The sequence below is a fragment of the Leuciscus leuciscus genome (assembly GCF_965113295.1).
Source record: "Leuciscus leuciscus genome assembly, chromosome: 3".
NCBI lineage: Eukaryota > Metazoa > Chordata > Actinopteri > Cypriniformes > Leuciscidae > Leuciscus > Leuciscus leuciscus.
In genome coordinates, this window is record NC_138727.1 from 50,607,978 (window position 1) to 50,631,016 (window position 23,039).

General features: G+C 33.8%; 1 protein-coding gene, 1 long non-coding RNA gene and 1 pseudogene across 3 annotated transcripts in view; 2 read left to right on the top strand and 1 right to left on the bottom strand.

The window, feature by feature from the left end:
- LOC309493629 (sialoadhesin-like) overlaps positions 1-23,039 on the top strand; it is a 343,044-nt gene that overhangs the window by 313,269 nt on the left and 6,736 nt on the right. Inside the window, exons 21-22 of the mRNA XM_082162774.1 lie at positions 1,137-1,481; positions 1,952-2,203. Of these exons, the coding sequence (XP_082018900.1) occupies positions 1,137-1,481; positions 1,952-2,203 (597 nt within the window). The remainder of the gene's footprint in view (positions 1-1,136; positions 1,482-1,951; positions 2,204-23,039) is intronic.
- Positions 4,805-5,372, bottom strand: LOC309494702 (small ribosomal subunit protein bS1m-like; annotated as a pseudogene). Its single transcript has one exon. The product of its transcript is annotated as a small ribosomal subunit protein bS1m-like (transcript).
- LOC309495285 lies at positions 18,935-21,773 on the top strand. Its single transcript, XR_014204602.1, has 2 exons — positions 18,935-20,779; positions 20,984-21,773. It is a non-coding gene; the product is annotated as an uncharacterized lncRNA (long non-coding RNA).

A 23,039-nucleotide genomic window follows, 5' to 3' on the forward strand; every position in this document is an offset into this window, starting at 1 on the left:
ATGTCAGCTGATCTATAACGCGTGATGGGGGCTGCCACCGCAGTTCAGAGAATCAGAGCTGTCGGATTAACATCACATAAATTCACCAATTTCTCCGGAAATACATAAAAGTAAGGAGCCGGTGAACTGGGAAAAGAACAGAGTGAACTTTATAGTTAACTACACAATGTGTGTCTGATATAAAACACGTCGTCAAATTTTAATTGAAGAAATAATTGTTATTATCGCTTTCCATAAACATCAGTGTATATTTACCCATGTATTTTTTGGCTAATAGCCTATTTAATGTCTATGTCAGGCGTCACCAAACTCGGTCCTGGAGAGCCGCTGTCCTGCAGAGATTCGCTCCAACCCCAATTAAACACCCCTGAACCAGCTAATCAGGGTCTCACAGCCATACTAGAAACTTTCAAGCGAGTGTGTTGGAGCTAAACTCTGCAGGACAGCGGCTCTCCAGGACTGAGTTTGGTGACCCCTGATCTATATAATGTCTGAAACTTAAAATGAACTTTATGTGGTTGAAATCACTGAATAGTTGTGATATGAAAAGCACTGAGCGCGTCCATCTCTGGCTCAGCGTCAGCCAAAGCGTGACAGCAGGGAAAGTTCTGATCATACTGATGTTGTCGTACGCTTCAAAGGCTTCAAATCGATCTTCTTTCGGGGGTGAAGAGTATCAGATCAGGTCTGATGGGGAAATTCCCCTTTTTGCCCCCCGTGACTCCGGGCCTGGAGTGCCGACGCTCCCTATGAACAGAGTAACGTTACTCGTGAATGCGAAAGCAACAAGCGTTCATTCAAAAAAACATTTCAATATTTAGCATATTGATAGTGGCTCCATGATGCCCGCAAATTATACACAATATAATTAACAAATATAATTACGAGAGAATGCAAAAGCATTGAAAAATATTTTTTCCTCCCATCTCGTATATTTCTCCATCATCATGTCCCTTTAGGGACTCCGTAGAATGCGTCATTTCCTTTCCGAACATAGTATTCGGCTTCAGGAACATCCCTAATAAACACCAACTGAAATCTTTGATAGTGTGTTATGAACAGTGCAGAAGAAAACGAAATGTCTGTGTTTGTTGCTGAAAGTCTCTTTAATTATTTTCCTCATTTCTGTGTTTCAGGGGTTGATGGTCTGCAGGATTGGGGAGTGAATTACAGCCCTTCATATGTTTGTGCATTAAAGGGATCAACAGTGAAAATATCCTGTACTTTAACACATCCTGAGAGTTATAAATTCGTAAAAGGTTTCTGGACTAAACCTGTTGTAGCTTATGGAGAATCACCGAATCTGTGTTCAAAGCCAGAGAAGAGAAGAGGGATTCAGTGTCACAGTGAAAATATAAACACTTACAACATCACTTTGACGGCTGTAACAGAAGCTGATAAACACATCTACTACTGCAGAATTACAGATTATCAGAGTAAAAGATGGACAGTGGTTCCTGGATCTTGGCTTGATGTCACAGGTAAAACTAGTGAACTCTCAGAAATAAAACACAAAACCTTTTCTATTAATGATTGAATGTATTAGATTAAATGGGAGGGAGTGATGGATGGAGGTTGGACTCAAACTCAGGTCTCCATGACAACAGCAGCTGTTTATATATCAGAAGTGAATCACTATCATCTGTGCCACAGAAATATCCAGCAATATATTATGTAACTGCTGTCTGACCTGCTTCATTTTAGTGTTTTAACGTTATTATTTTAGTATCATCGCCATGATGCTGATGTTGTGATGACAGTGAATCAGTTGATGTTGATGATGTTGATGTTGTTGTTGTTGATGATGTTGTTGTTGTTGTTGTTGTTGTTGTTGTTGTTGTTGTTGTTGATGATGATGATGATGATGTTGATGTTGTTGTTGTTGATGATGTTGTTGTTGTTGTTGTTGTTGTTGTTGTTGTTGTTGTTGTTGTTGTTGTTGTTGTGTCAGACCTGCAGGTGGAGACACAGCAGAGAGTGAAAGAGGGAGATTCAGTCACTCTGACATGTAAAAGCAGCTGCTCTCTGCCTGAACAAACAACATTCATCTGGTACAGAAACACACAGAGAATAACTGATGGAACAGTGAATCAGCTTCATCTGCGGTCAGTCAGTCGTTCTGATGAAGGAAACTACAGTTGTGGCGTCACTGGACATGATAATCATCATCTGATCTCTTCTGCTGTTCATCTTAATGTTGAATGTGAGTACAAACTGATTCATTAATATTAGTGAAATAGTTCACAGATTATTCAGAATTTAGTTCAGATTTGTTTGGTAATTTCAGGACCAGACTGCATGACATTTTTGTTTATTCTTATTAACCCCTTTACAAGATCTCCGACGGCCCCAGATTATTGTTGTTCAACATTCACCTCACGTTAAAACATCACTCTTACTTGATCTGGACAAACTGAGTATCATTAGAAAGATTAAAGACTCCAGCTTCGATATTTGACCACTGTTTATGATAAAACTAGGTTGCAATTACATTCATTTCTTAATTTATGTCAGGAGTGCAAAGTAATCGATCTGTAATTTTTGATATTTTGAACAGAATAAAAACACGCACTCATATTCAGTCACGTCTGTATGGGCTGAAAAATGTGCCACCAGAAACTGAATTTGAATCATTTATATTTGAATTTGAATTGCTAAACTTGAATAATTGCATTGGAAAACTGAATTTGAATCACATAATTTGAAATTGTATTGTTTAATTTGAATAATTGCATTGAAAAACTGAATTCGAATTGTATAATTTGAAATTGAATTTATTTGTTTGGAACTGAAGTCCAGTACAATTTGATCCTCACTGAAAATTAAACACTCTATATATCCTCACATTCAGTTCTCACAATTCAGATTCAGATCACTAAATTCAATTTCAAGTTACTGTGACAGACATCCGGGAGTTGGAGGATGAAGGAAGAGCAATCGAGCGCAGATCGATAGATAGAGTTCAGTGGCGAAGATACACAGTACTCCTCTTCGGCCAATCAGCACCTACGTTTTGAAGCACAGTACCAGCAACGAAACGACGAAGAAGTGCTTGCCTCGCCTTGACCCATATGTATATATTGGCTCTTACATCTGGCTCTACTGGCTCTTACATCACATTGTATTACAGGCTTCACAGCAGTAGCCAAGGCGGCATCTAGTCTCTGTGTGTGTGTGTGTGTGTGTATATATATATATATATATATATATACACACACACTGACTAGATGTCGCCTTGGCTACTGCTGTGAAGCCTGTAATACAATGTGATGTAAGAGCCAGTCCTCTGAGTTTATACAAGATGTTTCCACATTAAAACACAAAATAGTAAAATATTATTTGAGTCTATTTTTATCAACTCTAATATCTGATCGTTTGTCTCCTTCCTTACAGTGTTTATATAAATATTAAAGTTAGTTTTGTTTGTGATATAGAAGTGTAGCTTTATCATCATGTGCAGTAACAAACAAAACAAAGAGACTAATTAATGTTTTACAGTATAGAATATTTATTATAATCAGTTCACAGTTCACAGTTCACAGCCAAACAGAAACTTCACCCTTTAGAACTAAGAGTTTCTGCTTCAAAGTGAAGTTTAAAGGTCCCATTCCATGGATTATTTTTATTATTTTATAATGTTTCCAGGGGTGCCCTTATAATGTTAGTATGTTTTTTAGATCAAAAATTGTTATAATTTAGAAATAAAAGGTATATTTCCTAGCCTGATTTCATTCCCTGTTTTGAACACTCTGTTTGAAGGGGCGTGTCTGCTGTGAGACTTCAGCGTAAACGCCCTCTGCTGTGATTGGCTGACATGCTTGCATATGAAATATCTGGCATTACATGTGAAACTATCTGGAAAACTTTTACTATTACAGCTATTATACGTTTTTACTATTACAGCTATCTGGATTAACGAATCGTGAGAAGTTTTTTAAGTATTTAGATCTATTCCCATCACATAAAAGGTTGCAGTGATGAGCACTGAGCAGACGACAGCCTGTTGATCGCGTGAAAGATCTTATCATTGCAACGCAGTTTCTGCACTCTCACTAATGATTTCACCAATGCTAACATGAGGCATATAAATACAGTAAGAGCTTCGTTGTGCAGTGTAACAGCGTCATTGATTTCATAACGAGTTTTGGCAAGTGTCAGATAAACTCGCGCTGTGTGATTGACAGCTTGGGCGATTGGAAAGGGATTGTTCTTTGATCGCTTTCTGTATATTAATCACAGTTTAAGTAAGATTATTTTCATCCTACTAAGAGAAACGATGTAAAGAGTGATCGCTACTTCCATATTAAATCACTACTTACCGCTTGCTGGAATATAGTTGAAATTTCCCCCTTCGTCAGTATGAAACGCTGAGAGAAGCCTGCTTGATATTATCCCAGGTTAGAAAAACAGTCCGTGGTGAAAAGGACAGAGCAAACTAACAACTTCGAATTAAACTTTTGCGGTATCCGATTATAGATAAACATCAACCACGTCTGTTGACATTTCGCCATCAATACGCCTGTGTTCCTGTGGGCGGAGGTTACGGTTCTAGTGACATCATTAAAGAAGGAAGTAGAGGGGTGTAGTCCAATCCAGCCGTTTTTTGTAGTCAACTTCTGTTAAATAAAATATCTCGCTTGGCATTGAACTTTGAGCTTTATAATTTTACAGATATTATTTATACTCTAACAACAACATTACACACTAACTAAAGTTTGAAACATGGGATCACATAGAACTGGACCTTTAAACAGACTGAAATGTCCAGGCTCACTCCTCCACTATTTATTCATTTATTTCTGCATGGATTTATTTAATCAACGAGACTTAAAGTCAGGTTTCGTCGTCCACAGTCCGAGTCCCGCCAGACTTCCTTTAGGAAACCTGTGATTTAAACTTCAGCAGGCTGTGACAGTCCGCTCCGCTCAGTCCTGGTTCTGATTCTCCCGGGCTTCCCTTCCCTCCAGCGAGCCCAGCAGTACGGCCTGGGCCTCCAGCAGCGTTTTGTCGGTTTTGGCTCCCAGGAAGCGGGCAGTGAGTCTCCAGATCCTGCAGCCGCAGACGAACTCTGCTGCCCCGCTGTAGTTTCTCTCCGTCCGCCGGCCTCCGGCAAAGGCAGTGGAACTTCCCACCGAAATATACGTACATACGTATACGTGGAAGATCCTCCCGATCACCACTCTGTCTTTGGCCGGTCCCATCTGGATCAGCGGGGACCGGAGCAGCAGCGAGGTGAAGCTGTGTTCCTGCCCGGGAGAGGAGACGCTGCCGCTGGCCACGGAACTCTCCGCCTCCCGCTGCCGCCGGACCTCAGATTGGAGGTCGAAGGAGGCATATAGTATATCATAAAACACATTCTCACCTGGGAAATGTTATCCCTTGCTGTTATTTTTTTATTTAATTTTTTTCCTTTCTTTCGTTCGTTCGAATATTCATAAGCAGCACAAAAGTCTGGCATATTTACTGCTGATGATCCTGCGACACTGAACTCTATCTATCGATATCGATCTGCGCTCGATCGATTGCTCTTCCTTCATCCTCCAACTCCCGGATGTCTGTCACAGTAACTTGAAATTGAATTTAGTGATCTGAATCTGAATTGTGAGAACTGAATGTGAGGATATATAGAGAGTTGAATTTTCAGTGAGGATCAAATTGTACTGGACTTCAGTTCCAAACAAATACATTCAATTTCAAATTATACAATTCAGATTCAGTTTTTCAATGCAATGATTCAAATTAAACAATGCAATTTTAAATTATGTGATTCAAATTCAGTTTTCCAATGCAATTATTTAAGTTTAGCAATTCAAATTCAAATATAAATGATTCAAATTCAGTTTCTGGTGGCACATTTTTCAGCCCATACGTCTGCTCTGGTTTATTGTGTTCACAGCTTCACTGAACAGCATCTGTTACGGCTCTTAGTCCAAAAGTGCGTATATTGGGAGAAATATTGATTTATTCTCACGTTTGCAAAATATTTCGTCATACAGAATACCATTTCTATTGATTTCTCACTGAATTATGTGATCTGAAGAGCTGAAAGAGCGTTTAGAGCGAGCTCTGTCTCTCCTCTTTCTGCTTTTAGGCAGTGGGCCAAGTCCATCTATCTTGTTTAGTTTTTGATTTGACAGTTACCCAGCAGCTGTGTGGCTCATTTTTTTTATTTGTCTGTATGAATAATTCACAAAAAGATTACCGATTGTTTCCAACGACAATTGTTGCACATTAAAGTATAAAAATAGATTTAATTTCGCTTGCTGATCACAAACGTTGGCCGGAGTGAGATCCAATCAACGCTTGTGTTGCTACCTTGTTGAATTGATTTGGCCAATCATGTTATTCGTTGAACCGGCGTCGTGTTAGTCTGAAGCCAAATCCATGAGTCTACAACCCAACCTGGAGAGACCGGTGTGTCTCGGCAAGACAAGGTAAGATTTGTTTTACAATGATTATACACCCCTATATCTTAATGCTTTTCATATAAGTTGTATTTAAGACTGCAAGCTATAGTTCGCCGTGAATATATGCGTTGTTGTTGATGAGAACAGTTAACGTTAGCAGGGGCGGACTTTACCATTAGGCAAAGGTCGGCAATTGCCTTGGGCCCCGAGCTACCTAGGGGCCCCCAAAATGCCCTATTAACTTATGCTTAATTTTTTTAAATATTTTTTTTTATATATATTTCTAAAACTCCATTTGCGAAAAATGGCATCAATCATTAGTGTCGCAGACAGGAGGGGACCCCCCCGCCTCACAACATTGGACTATTCCATTATCTCACTTTTACTGCGCATCTGCGAAAGTGACAAGGCTGTGCAAAAAAAACTGACGGAGAAAAATAAGTGATTGACAGACAGAGTAGTAGACAGAGTAAAAATGAAGCGAAGCTAGCTACCCAAGCGGTGCTGAAAAAAGGAGGAAGCGGGAGGAAAGCAAAAAGTCCGAAAAAGTGCGCGGCGCGAAAGATAAACAGCACGCAGTAGCCTAATAGTAGGACTGGAGCAATTGATCCCCAGAGCAAGACGAGTATAAACGCGAAAATGTAAAGTTTCGAAGTTACCCAAGCGGTTCAAATAAAAGAAAAAAAGTGAAAAGACGCTGATATTTGGGAACGCTGCCAAAGATGACAAACTTTTTTATGGCTACTGTTGGGGATACAGATCAGGAACAACAACGTCCAAAGCACAGAAAAATTGTGAAGCAAAGAGGACACGGAGATCGACTGACAAAACTGAGCAGTTTATGAATAATGATATTTAAAAAAATCTCAGCTCTCAGATTCTGTCAATTCTATTACGAAATTCAAACAATAAATACCGTTTTGCCGTTTTAATGTGACGTGACAGATTCCTATAACGGCACGTGAACTGATCATCTCTAGCTAATAGTAAATAAACACGAATTAATTAACAATGTTGAAAGCTACCGTTTAACTTACCAAAATGTATATTCATAATACATTCATAATATCGATCAATAAGTGTTTTTCAACCGCGGAAAGAGGTAAAACAGCTGGAGAACAATCCTCACATAACATTTACCTCAGGAAAGCCATTTAATTGGCTAGAAAAAAAGAGCTATAGAGAGTATTATGGCTAAATATGTGTACTATATTACTTATTTTAACCTTAAATTATACCAGCTGATAGGGCTTTTTTTTTTTTTTTTTGAGAAAAAGTAACGCCTGTCTTGTGAAACGTTACCTAATATTTATCCAAATGAGTCAATATTGAATCAAATCACAAGAATTGAATCGAAATGGTGAAATTTGCCAAGCAAAAAAAAACATAGCTTACCAGAAATTGTACCATGTAAACATTGTAACATGTTTCTGTTTAGGAGTAAAGAAGTGTAGCCTATGCAGGGTTTAAAGGGGACGTTTTTTTCTCCTCTCTAACCTTTACTTCCCCGTAGATTAGCTTTACCTGCCTTTCCACCATTCAGTCGGTACATATTTTTTCGTTCTCTTTAAAAGAATGGATGGGTAGGGGCCCATAGCCTACCTTCGCCTTGGGCCCCCGATTTGCTAAATCCGCCACTGAACGTTAGCCACGAAAGAATGTTGGTAGTGGAGCAGTAAAGCTAACGTGAGGTCTAACGGTATGTTGCTTAGGCTAATCCAAAATAAGCATTCGGTACATACACAATGAACTAAGCAAAGAGTATACAAATACGGGATAATTACGGGAAAAATATTTAAACGGGAAGACAGCAGGAAATAAGTCTAAGGGAGAATCACGGGGTAAACGGGAGGGTATGTCGGTGCGGTAAAGTAGGTTTTATGTTGGACATTCGTTAGACATTCGACAAGCAAATTAAGGGACTGTCTCAAAACTGCACACACACACACACAAATAAGCATTCCAAGGTGCGAAACCACACAAAGCATACTAATAAAATGTAAAGATGTGAATTAAGTGGACAACCTATTTTTTGTCAAATAGGCTTAGATAGTTTTAAGCTGTGCATGGGATATTCACTATGAATGGGTACATGGTTGTTACACAGTAAAAACCCCAGTGTTAAATCAACACTGCTCAGAGCACATATGGTCCCACTCTACAGAGTGTTAAAGTAACACTGAAGCAGTGTTGAAGTTAATGAGATAATTAAGTGATTAATTAAGTGATTGGCCATTAGTGGTGACACCTGATGTTAATAAGCAGAATCATTGACGGAAAGAGAAAAAACAATAACAGAAAAAAGAGAAACACAAGAACTACAACTGACTTCGAGTCATTACACATTGTTGCATTTATTATTACCAGTTTGACTTTATTTCTGACATACATCGACAAAAGTTCTTGAGATTCAACAGAAGTTTAGACGGTAATGTTTAATGGACTGTTACCATTTTGGTGGTAAGTGTTTGCTTTAGTTGGGCTCTTGACTCTTTTCATTTTGTTAATATTAGTTTTTCTCTGACTGTTCCAACATTGTGTTTATAAAGCACATGTATTACTGCAAGAGAAAACATGACCTGCACACAGTATGTTTTGATAATGACATTATCAGCATGTAGTGTCCTGATTCACTGATGTCATTCAGAGTCTAAAACTTTGACTATAAGCTTGATGTCTTGTTTAGTATTGGTGATTGTAGCTCTGAGATTCTACAGTTTGAGATCCAACAGCAATATTAAACATTTTGAAAATACTTTGTGCAAAGAAGTTATTGTGTTTAAACGCACAGACATCAAGAATCAGCATATGAGTCTCAACAATGGTGACAATAAACAAACTAGTGACAAACAGATCAACTCTGAACATCACAAAACAAGCTACTAAAGTCATAACAAAACAATAGCTAAATAAAAGCAAACAGAAAAAACAATGAAAATTACAGGACAATTCAGCTGCATAATTTATTCATGCTGCAATGCATGATGTCAGCCATTGATGCGTTCTGATTGGTGGCTCCCATCATGCACTGCAACATTAAGCATTTGTTTGATTGTCACCATTGTTGAGATTCATATGTAGATTCTTGATGTCTGTGTGTGATTTTAAAACTTTCAGATCATTAAAACATTGCTGGAATTAACTACTGTAGTGAAAAAATAATAAAATGTGTGGATAATCAGTTAATAATGATGGGTGCCATCATTGAATCAGGTCACTAGTAATTTCATCATCAAAATATGACCAGGGCTGCATTTCCAAAAGCATCTTAAGCCTTACTTGATCGCAGACCAACTGCAACAAATGGTCTGTATGATCAAATTAGGCTTGCAATGCTTTCAGGAAACACAGCTGAAGTCATAGTTTCTCTTGCCTCAACACATATGCTTTATAAACACTGAGTTGGAGCAGCCAGAGAAATACTAATGTTAAATAGTAAAGGGTCAAGCGCCCAACTAAAGCAAACACTGGTCACCATAATGGTGACATGAAATGAAACATTCCATAAAACATTACCATCTAAACTTCTGTTAAATCTAAATAAGACTGTGTGTAGATGTATGACAGAAATAAAGTCAAACTGGTAAAATAATAAGTGCAATGGCTTGACGTCAGTAGTTCTTGTGTTTCTCTTTTTTCTGTTCTTGTTTCTCTTTCCTTCAATGATTCTGGTTATTAACATCAGGTGTCACCACTAATGGCCAATCATCACTTAATTAATCACTTAATTACCTCATTAACTTCAACACTGCTTCAGTGTTAATTTTAACACTCTGTAGAGTGGGACCATATGTGCTCTGAGCAGTGTTGATTTAACACTGGGGTTTTTGCTGTGTACATTGTACTCCCAAAATTTCATTTTATCTTATAGAAACAGGTGATATCACACCACCTGGAATTTGTTCACCAACCCTTGGAGCACACCATACATGACTTGAATTTGGAAAATGTCATTTAGTCTATTTTTAATGAATTTTGGAAATACGCAAATCTATATAATTTCCTGGTCATGTGACCTGATGATGTCACACCACATGTAATGTATTCACCAACCCTTGGAGCACACCATACATGACTTGGATTTGGAAAATGTCATTTCGTAAAATTTTAATGAATTTTTGAAATACGCAAATCTATATAACTTCCTGGTCATGTGACCTGATGATGTCACACCACCTGGGATTTATTCACCAACCCTTGGAACATTTTTACAGGTTTTCAATTTTAAATTTTTTTCTAATTGATATTAAAAGAGGAATTTGACAAAGCTGTGAAATTAGATTGATTTCACAAGTAATGACCATTCACATTAAGAAATACATGTTTTGTCATATTTTCATAGAGGAAAAAGAAATTAAGTGCATACAGTTAGCTCATGACATCCTTTTATTGAAGAAAACATACAGAAGTTAAACAATCAAGAGTTTTATTTAATTTTCGTCTGTTTCTTTAAATATTAACAAATGTGAACTTATGGTATTGGGATTTTGTAATATCACCATTATGTAGGCTAGTATAACAGTGAAAAAAGTAGTTGCATGTCTTATAACTGTAAAACCAAATGCTATATTTCAAAAGGCACCAGAGTTTTTACTAAAATGCAATTTTCATGTTAATAACATAACAATTACACTTATACACTCATAAATAGGTTTTACTTTGTACAATAATAATTTCTTCCTCCACAAAGGATTAATGCACAATTTGGAATAGTAAATAAATCAAGGTTAGAAACAAAAACTTTTTTTAATGACAATTGGTTTGGGAATTTTGGTTGTGGAAATTGATTAAAGATGATGGTATCTTTAGTTTGATAGAACTTATAAATATTTAGCTAATATTTAATTGTATGCAATTCCCATAGAACTTTTGAGGCTTATTGGATTAGAGACACTTGGAGTACTTCCCAATTTAGGCTGAATAATAAACATTTTTTAAGTTACGGATGTAATAATTGCCTATGCTCCATTGTCTAAACAAAATATATTCTTGATGTTACAAATACATTGAACTTTCTGTTCAAGAAACATGTTTTAGATTGGAGTAAATTATAGATGACACCTCATAGATATTCTATAACGAACAAAGTTAATGAGTTTTCATACACTCTTAAAACGGATGTGTTAAAAACAACACAACCTGTGTTATATCTTAACACACCTGTGTGTCTAGTTAAGGACACATTTTGTGTTACTTTTAACTCAACCAGTGTGTTATTGTTCTTAACACAGTGAGTGTGTTAAAATATTTAACACACTAATGTGTCATAAATCACACAATTTGTGTCATAGATGTGCTATTTGTGACCAATTAAAACACTCTTAAAATGAATGTGTTAAAACAACACAACCTGTGTTATATCTTAACACACCTGTGTGTCTAGTTAAGGACAACACATTTTGTGTTACTTTTAACTCAACCAGTGTGTTATTCCTCTTACACAGAAGTGTGTTAAAACCTTTTACACACTAATGTGTTGTAGTTACACAACTTGTGTCAGATATGTGTCACATGTGACTGTAGTCGGTGTGTATTTGCCAGAGTTATTTCCTGTGTTTTTACAACTGAGTGTTTGGACGAACACTGAAACGTATTGTAAACTTGTGTTTATGGAGTCCAGTGACGTTTAATAAAGAGTTTGTTTGAACATTTGGATGGTTTAGACATCATGAATCTACATAGACAAGCTCTTATTGAGAATTAACAGAGGTTTAGATGTTGATGTTTCACTGAATGTTTTATTTGAAGTCACCAGAATCGTGATTAATGGCTCCTTTATTTGAGCTCTTGACCCTTTACTCTTCTTTAAGCTTTTCTCTGGCTGCTTTAACTGTATTTTAATAAAATACATTTGTTATGGTGAGAGAAAATATGATCAGATGTTTCTTGATGATGTCATAATTAGTAAGTGCAGCTCTGATCAAGTTTATGAGTATATGGATGGTGCGCATTTAATTTACTTATGTGCTGTTATTGTGACACTCCATCATGCTATCCATCATAATAAAAAAATGTTTTCTAAAAATGTTTATCTGCAGCAGAAACTAGTCAAACACAGACCTCAAGAATCTGCGTATGAATCTCAACAATGGTGAGAAACGAAAAGCTTCATGCCGCAATGCATGCTGGGAGTCATGGATGAGATTTGTTCTATGGTGGCACCCAGCATGCATTGCGGCATGAAGCTTTTCATTTGTCACCATTTTTTAAGATTCATGTGCTGATTCTAGATGATACCATAGACTGTAAAGTCCTGTACGAACTGTATTTAAAAATTAATTTGAAGCTAATTGTAATATGCTAATCCTTTTAAAAGTCATCTTTTAAAATTACATTAATCTTTCAAATGTTTAACTCTTGCTAAGCATAACAATTTTACATGTTCATGGTGATAATATTATCATCTGAGCATGTTTTTCTCATGATTATTTCTGCTGTTTCAAATGTGTGATAATAAACACACATTTACAGCAATCAGAGAAAACTAATGTTATAGAGTCAAGGGTCAAGAGCCCAAATAAAGCTGACACTAATCACGATTCTGGTGACTTTAAATGAAACATTCAATGAATCGTCAACACCAAAGCCTGTTAATTCTCAATAAGAGCTTCTGTAGAGTCTGACAGAAATAACGTTAATCTGGTTATTAATAACAAGTGAAAGCAGCATTTGAAAAAGACATTGAAAAAGAGGCATGATGTGATTGGCTGCAAATCTTTAAGGTTCATCTTTAAGGTTTCATGAATTAAGATTGAATTTATTTATTTGAATGTATTGTTTTATTTATTGTAGAGCATTTTATGGGATACCATATAAAATATACCTATAATTTTTTTCATAAACACAAACTCTCCTCCACCCAGTGCTATTCTATCCAGAGTTACATTTTAACACACATTGTGTGTTAAAAATATACACAACATGTGTCAAAATACCATCAACACATGCTGTGTGTTGTTTTTAACACATCTCTTTTAAGAGTGTATAAGATACATAACACTGAGTAGTAGGCCTACACTCATTAGACACTTGTGCTTTAAAGTTGATGTGGAAGACAATTGTATATTTTATGCCCATGAGCCACTCATATTGAAGCTGATATTGTTTTGAAGAAAGTGATATTTAAATGTTTTACAATTGATATAGATAAATATTTATATTTGATTTCATAACTATTATGGCTTATTACTAGGCCTATAACCAAAGTGGATTGAAAAATAAATATTTTTAAACAATTTAAAATTGACATTTACATATATTTGGAAACTATTTATAAAAGTAAAACTTTAAAATCAATACGAACCATGCAACTGTTTAGTATTATTATGTATTTAATGTTTAAAAAAAATTAAAAAATCCATTGCCACTATACATTGTTTTGATGTTTTCTAAAAAAGAGAAAAAAAAGTCTTTGATACATCAAACAAACAAATAAAATAAATTAATATATAAATAGAAGGACATCTCTATTCATATAAGATGTGACGTGATCTATCATTTTGATATCACAATGTTTATTTATAATGCTTCATTCTCTTTCTCTAAAGTAATGACTAAAAATGTTTGATTTTTTGTTTTGATAAAAAATTTATATATATATATATATATATATATATATATATATATATATATATTTGATTAAAAATACAAACAAAAACAGTCATATTGTGAAATATTATTACAATTTAAGACAGCCGTTTTCTATGTGAATATATAGTAAAGTGTACTTTATTCCTGTGATCAAAGCTGAATTTTCAGCATCATTACTCCAGTCTTCAGTGTCACATGACCCTTCAGAAATCATTCTAATATGATGATTTGATGCTCAAGAAACATTTATGATTATTATCAATGTTGAAAACAGTTTTTTACATTTTTATTTCATGATGCTATGATGAATAGAAAGTTCAAAAGAACAGCATTTATCTGAAATGGAAAGCTTTTTGTAACATTACTACCGTATTACTAACTTTTGTAACTACCGTTCAAAAGTTTGGGGTCAGTAAGAATTTTAATTTTATTTTTGGGGGAAAGAAATAAAATAAATCAATACTTTTATTCAGCAAGGATGAGTTAAACTGATCAAAAGTTACAGTAAAGACATTTATAATGTTAGAAAATATTCTATTTTAAATAAATGCTGTTCTTTTGAACTTTCTATTCATCAAAGAATTTTGGAAAAAAATTGTACACAACTGTTTTCAACATTGAAAATAATAATGAATGTTTTTTGAGCATAAAATCAGCATATTAGAATGATTTCTGAAGGATCATGTGACACTGAAGACTGGAGTAATGATACTGAAAATTCAGCTTTCATCTGAGGAATAAATTACATTTTAAAATATATTAAAATAGAAAACAGTCATTTTAAATTGTCATAATATTTCACAATAATACTGTTTTTTTTTTCTTGTTTTTTATCAAATAAATGCAGCCTTGGTGAGCAGAAGAGACTTCTTTTAAAAACATAAAAATTCTAACCGATCTAAAACTTTTGACCAGTAGTGTATATAAGAACAAAAAGTGTTAATGACAGCAAGCAATTTAAAAATTGTGTCAGAAAAAACTAACAAACAATCTAATAAGCCTAAAATTAAATTTCACAAAAAACGGAGATTTAATGGAAAAATTGTGTCTTGGTCAAAGGAGCAACTCAAAATGATGATGGGCCATGTCACATATTTACCATATAGGCTAACTGTTTACCTGTTGTTTGTCCCTTTTTACTGCGTCCTGCACAACACACAGAACCATTCTGTTTCAGAACTACTGCAGCTGGTAGCTGTAGGCCTACACAGAACATGTGAAACAACCTACAACACCTGTCACATTGAATCTGCAAGAGAGCAAAGTCATGATCTAAAACTTCACTGTTTTCCCAAACCAATTGTCATTAAAAAAAGTTTTTGTTTCTAACCTTGATTTATTTACTATTCCAAATTGTGCATTAATCCTTTGTGGAGGAAGAAATTATTATTGTACAAAGTAAAACCTATTTATGAGTGTATAAGTGTAATTGTTATGTTATTAACATGAAAATTGCATTTTAGTAAAAACTCTGGTGCCTTTTGAAATATAGCATTTGGTTTTACAGTTATAAGACATGCAACTACTTTTTTCACTGTTATACTAGCCTACATAATGGTGATATTACAAAATCCCAATACCATAAGTTCACATTTGTTAATATTTAAAGAAACAGACGAAAATTAAATAAAACTCTTGATTGTTTAACTTCTGTATGTTTTCTTCAATAAAGGGATGTCATGAGCTAACTGTATGCACTTAATTTCTTTTTCCTCTATGAAAATATGACAAAACATGTATTTCTTAATGTGAATGGTCATTACTTGTGAAATCAATCTAATTTCACAGCTTTGTCAAATTCCTCTTTTAATATTAATTAGAAAAAAATTAAAATTTAAATCCCAGGTGGTGTGACATCATCAGGTCACATGACCAGGAAGTTATATAGATTTGCATATTTAAAAAATTCATTAAAAATATACGAAATGACATTTTCCAAATCCAAGTCGTGTATGGTGTGCTCCAAGGGTTGGTGAATACATTACATGTGGTGTGACATCATCATTTTTCAGCAATCTAAGTTGTGTATTATATGCTGCATGTGTGTATAAATACATTGTTGGTCATTTGAGGTAATTACATAAAACAACCACAAAGTTAAATAGCCTAGATGTATTTAATTTAAAACATTCAGTTTAATTACATATGTATAACAGATATATATATCATATACAAGTTAAAAATTGTTCGATGATGTAATTGTTTTAAGAATTGGAAGTGAAAAAGTCCTCACAACTATCCCCACTTGGGCACTTCAAGTTAGGGAGTGTCTCAAAAGTGCCAAATCGGCAACAAAGTTGGTAAAGTATGTGCATTATTCCACAAAAACACTAAAAACGTGATCCTTTTACGTATGTAGTTGATGTTAGTAAATGGATTAAAAATAGATTAAGCCAATTTTTAACTTGTATATGATATATATATCTGTTATACATATGTAATTAAACTGAATGTTTTAAATTAAATACATCTAGGCTATTTAACTTTGTGGTTGTTTTATGTAATTACCTCAAATGACCAACAATGTATTTATACACACATGCAGCATATAATACACAACTTAGATTGCTGAAAAATGATGATGTCACACCACATGTAATGTATTCACCAACCCTTGGAGCACACCATACACGACTTGGATTTGGAAAATGTCATTTCGTATATTTTTAATGAATTTTTTAAATATGCAAATCTATATAACTTCCTGGTCATGTGACCTGATGATGTCACACCACCTGGGATTTAAATTTTAATTTTTTTTCTAATTAATATTAAAAGAGGAATTTGACAAAGCTGTGAAATTAGATTGATTTCACAAGTAATGACCATTCACATTAAGAAATACATGTTTTGTCATATTTTCATAGAGGAAAAAGAAATTAAGTGCATACAGTTAGCTCATGACATCCCTTTATTGAAGAAAACATACAGAAGTTAAACAATCAAGAGTTTTATTTAATTTTCGTCTGTTTCTTTAAATATTAACAAATGTGAACTTATGGTATTGGGATTTTGTAATATCACCATTATGTAGGCTAGTATAACAGTGAAAAAAGTAGTTGCATGTCTTATAACTGTAAAACCAAATGCTATATTTCAAAAGGCACCAGAGTTTTTACTAAAATGCAATTTTCATGTTAATAACATAACAATTACACTTATACACTCATAAATAGGTTTTACTTTGTACAATAATAATTTCTTCCTCCACAAAGGATTAATGCACAATTTGGAATAGTAAATAAATCAAGGTTAGAAACAAAAACTTTTTTTAATGACAATTGGTTTGGGAAAACAGTGAAGTTTTAGATCATGACTTTGCTCTCTTGCAGATTCAATGTGACAGGTGTTGTAGGTTGTTTCACATGTTCTGTGTAGGCCTACAGCTACCAGCTGCAGTAGTTCTGAAACAGAATGGTTCTGTGTGTTGTGCAGGACGCAGTAAAAAGGGACAAACAACAGGTAAACAGTTAGCCTATATGGTAAATATGTGACATGGCCCATCATCATTTTGAGTTGCTCCTTTGACCAAGACACAATTTTTCCATTAAATCTCCGTTTTTTGTGAAATTTAATTTTAGGCTTATTAGATTGTTTGTTTTTTAGTTTTTTAGTTTTTTCTGACACAATTTTTAAATTGCTTGCTGTCATTAACACTTTTTGTTCTTATATACACTACTGGTCAAAAGTTTTAGATCGGTTAGAATTTTTATGTTTTTAAAAGAAGTCTCTTCTGCTCACCAAGGCTGCATTTATTTGATAAAAAACAAGAAAAAAAAACAGTATTATTGTGAAATATTATGACAATTTAAAATGACTGTTTTCTATTTTAATATATTTTAAAATGTAATTTATTCCTCAGATGAAAGCTGAATTTTCAGTATCATTACTCCAGTCTTCAGTGTCACATGATCCTTCAGAAATCATTCTAATATGCTGATTTTATGCTCAAAAAACATTCATTATTATTTTCAATGTTGAAAACAGTTGTGTACAATTTTTTTCCAAAATTCTTTGATGAATAGAAAGTTCAAAAGAACAGCATTTATTTAAAATAGAATATTTTCTAACATTATAAATGTCTTTACTGTAACTTTTGATCAGTTTAACTCATCCTTGCTGAATAAAAGTATTGATTTATTTTATTTCTTTCCCCCAAAAATAAAATTAAAATTCTTACTGACCCCAAACTTTTGAACGGTAGTTACAAAAGTTAGTAATACGGTAGTAATGTTACAAAAAGCTTTCCATTTCAGATAAATGCTGTTCTTTTGAACTTTCTATTCATCATAGCATCATGAAATAAAAATGTAAAAAACTGTTTTCAACATTGATAATAATCATAAATGTTTCTTGAGCATCAAATCATCATATTAGAATGATTTCTGAAGGATCATGTGACACTGAAGACTGGAGTAATGATGCTGAAAATTCAGCTTTGATCACAGGAATAAAGTACACTTTACTATATATTCACATAGAAAACGGCTGTCTTAAATTGTAATAATATTTCACAATATGACTGTTTTTGTTTGTATTTTTAATCAAATATATATATATATATAAATTTTTTATCAAAACAAAAAATCAAACATTTTTAGTCATTACTTTAGAGAAAGAGAATGAAGCATTATAAATAAACATTGTGATATCAAAATGATAGATCACGTCACATCTTATATGAATAGAGATGTCCTTCTATTTATATATTAATTTATTTTATTTGTTTGTTTGATGTATCAAAGTCTTTTTTTTTCTCTTTTTTAGAAAACATCAAAACAATGTATAGTGGCAATGGATTTTTTAATTTTTTTTAAACATTAAATACATAATAATACTAAACAGTTGCATGGTTCGTATTGATTTTAAAGTTTTACTTTTATAAATAGTTTCCAAATATATGTAAATGTCAATTTTAAATTGTTTAAAAATATTTATTTTTCAATCCACTTTGGTTATAGGCCTAGTAATAAGCCATAATAGTTATGAAATCAAATATAAATATTTATCTATATCAATTGTAAAACATTTAAATATCACTTTCTTCAAAACAATATCAGCTTCAATATGAGTGGCTCATGGGCATAAAATATACAATTGTCTTCCACATCAACTTTAAAGCACAAGTGTCTAATGAGTGTAGGCCTACTACTCAGTGTTATGTATCTTATACACTCTTAAAAGAGATGTGTTAAAAACAACACACAGCATGTGTTGATGGTATTTTGACACATGTTGTGTTGTGTATATTTTTAACACACAATGTGTGTTAAAATGTAACTCTGGATAGAATAGCACTGGGTGGAGGAGAGTTTGTTTTTATGAAAAAAATTATAGGTATATTTTATATGGTATCCCATAAAATGCTCTACAATAAATAAAACAATACATTCAAATAAATAAATTCAATCTTAATTCATGAAACCTTAAAGATGAACCTTAAAGATTTGCAGCCAATCACATCATGCCTCTTTTTCAATGTCTTTTTCAAATTCTGCTTTCACTTGTTATTAATAACCAGATTAACTTTATTTCTGTCAGACTCTACAGAAGCTCTTATTGAGAATTAACAGGTTTTGGTGTTGACGATTCATTGAATGTTTCATTTAAAGTCACCAGAATCGTGATTAGTGTCAGCTTTATTTGGGCTCTTGACCCTTGACTCTTTAACATTGGTTTTCTCTGATTACTGTAAATGTGTGTTTATTATAACAGATTTGAAACAGCAGAAATAATCATGAGGAAAATATGCTCAGATGATAATATTATCACCATGAACATGTAAAATTGTTATGCTTAGCAAGAGTTAAACATTTGAAAGATTAATGTAATTTTAAAAGATGACTTTTAAAAGGATTAGCTTATTACAATTAGCTTCAAATTAATTTTTAAATACAGTTCGTACAGGACTTTACAGTCTATGGTATCATCTAGAATCAGCACATGAATCTCAACAATGGTGACAAATGAAAAGCTTCATGCCGCAATGCATGCTGGGTGCCACCATAGAACAAATCTCATCCATGACTCCCAGCATGCATTGCGGCATGAAGCTTTTCGTTTCTCACCATTGTTGAGATTCATACGCTGATTCATGAGGTCTGTGTTTGACTAGTTTCTGCTGCAGATAAACATTTTTAGAAAACATTTTTTTATTATGATGGATAGCATGATGGAGTGTCACAATAACAGCACATAAGTAAATTAAATGCGCACCATCCATATACTCATAAACTTGATCAGAGCTGCACTTACTAATTATGACATCATCAAGAAACATCTGATCATATTTTCTCTCACCATAACAAATGTATTTTATTAAAATACAGTTAAAGCAGCCAGAGAAAAGCTTAAAGAAGAGTAAAGGGTCAAGAGCTCAAATAAAGGAGCCATTAATCACGATTCTGGTGACTTCAAATAAAACATTCAGTGAAACAACATCTAAACCTCTGTTAATTCTCAATAAGAGCTTGTCTATGTAGATTCATGATGTCTAAACCATCCAAATGTTCAAACAAACTCTTTATTAAACGTCACTGGACTCCATAAACACAAGTTAACAATACGTTTCAGTGTTCGTCCAAACACTCGACAAAACACAGGAAATAACTCTGGCAAATACACACCGACTACAGTCACATGTGACACATATCTGACACAAGTTGTGTAACTATAACACATTAGTGTGTAAAAGGTTTTAACACACTTCTGTGTTAAGAACAATAACACACTGGTTGAGTTAAAAGTAACACAAAATGTGTTGTCCTTAACTAGACACACAGGTGTGTTAAGATATAACACAGGTTGTGTTGTTTTAACACATTCATTTTAAGAGTGTTTTAATTGGTCACAAATAGCACATCTATGACACAAATTGTGTGATTTATGACACATTAGTGTGTTAAATATTTTAACACACTCACTGTGTTAAGAACAATAACACACTGGTTGAGTTAAAAGTAACACAAAATGTGTCCTTAACACAGGTGTGTTAAGATATAACACAGGTTGTGTTGTTTTTAACACATCCGTTTTAAGAGTGTATGAAAACTCATTAACTTTGTTCGTTATAGAATATCTATGAGGTGTCATCTATAATTTACTCCAATCTAAAACATGTTTCTTGAACAGAAAGTTCAATGTATTTGTAACATCAAGAATATATTTTGTTTAGACAATGGAGCATAGGCAATTATTACATCCGTAACTTAAAAAATGTTTATTATTCAGCCTAAATTGGGAAGTACTCCAAGTGTCTCTAATCCAATAAGCCTCAAAAGTTCTCTGGGAATTGCATACAATTAAATATTAGCTAAATATTTGTAAGTTCTATCAAACTAAAGATACCATCATCTTTAATCAATTTCCACAACCAAAATTCCCAAACCAATTGTCATTAAAAAAAGTTTTTGTTTCTAACCTTGATTTATTTACTATTCCAAATTGTGCATTAATCCTTTGTGGAGGAAGAAATTATTATTGTACAAAGTAAAACCTATTTATGAGTGTATAAGTGTAATTGTTATGTTATTAACATGAAAATTGCATTTTAGTAAAAACTCTGGTGCCTTTTGAAATATAGCATTTGGTTTTACAGTTATAAGACATGCAACTACTTTTTTCACTGTTATACTAGCCTACATAATGGTGATATTACAAAATCCCAATACCATAAGTTCACATTTGTTAATATTTAAAGAAACAGACGAAAATTAAATAAAACTCTTGATTGTTTAACTTCTGTATGTTTTCTTCAATAAAGGGATGTCATGAGCTAACTGTATGCACTTAATTTCTTTTTCCTCTATGAAAATATGACAAAACATGTATTTCTTAAAGGGACATTGTGTAGGAATTTCTCCCATCTAGTGGTGAAATTGTATTTTGCATTCAAACGAATAATGCTCTCCAGCGCCTCACTTTTTCAAATGCGCGTTGCATCTACGGTAGCCGTTATGTACCTAAAAGCTATGACAGGATGTCTTATAATAGCACTTCGAGTTTTTCTTCGGGTGAACATGTTTGTTATTTAAAACAAACTGAAACTTGAAACAACGAAAAAAAGAATGTTACAGTATGAACTACTGACTGTCAAAAACATTAACTATGGTAATTAGTAGTAATGCCTTCTTTACTCGTTATATTTTTTGAAGTATGTGCATTGTTAGATATCATCATCATCAGAGCCTTCTCTAACGTTACTTTACTCAATAGCTGCTATTCATCAAAGAGCCTGTTTAACTTTTAACTATAAATGTTCGACTGTCTATATAATAAAGTACACAACCAAGCAATGAAAAAAAAGCTTGTAATTAAGACTGTAACATTGACTTACCTGTCGAGAAGAAAGCAGGCAACTTCAGGGTCTCTTTTGAAAGCTTTCTCCTGCATTAGCTATCCTGACAGTAACCCTTGTTTTTGTAATCTCCGGTCACGTTTCCTTTTACGATCTATTTTGGACTTTTTCGACGACGAGGACTCCTTATCCTGTGACTCAGCATATGTATGAATGAACGGTGTATAAATAACCGTGCAGTGCAGCCTTTTAAACTTGCCGGGACAGTGACAAGCGCCTCTCACTGCTCTGCTCCTCCGCTTCTGCTGGCTTCAGTCACGTGACGCTGGCTCTGAACGAAACGCGTTGTGGAAACGCGTTGGCCTAGTACTTTTTGTCCCTCTCTGCTATTATAGTTTTTCAAGATGGCGGAACTACATGGAAGCCTCCGTGGACTTACCCGTCCCATGTATATAAAGATAATAAATTCTTCGTTTACGAGGATTATTCTGAACATTGGCATAGGTATTTGTACACCATTGAGGGCATATTTATGAATAAAAATATAGATTTTAGATAATAAAATACCTAAAAAGCTACACATTGTCCCTTTAATGTGAATGGTCATTACTTGTGAAATCAATCTAATTTCACAACTTTGTCAAATTCCTCTTTTAATATCAATTAGAAAAAAATTAAAAATTTAAATCCCAGGTGGTGTGACATCATCAGGTCACATGACCAGGAAGTTATATAGATTTGCATAT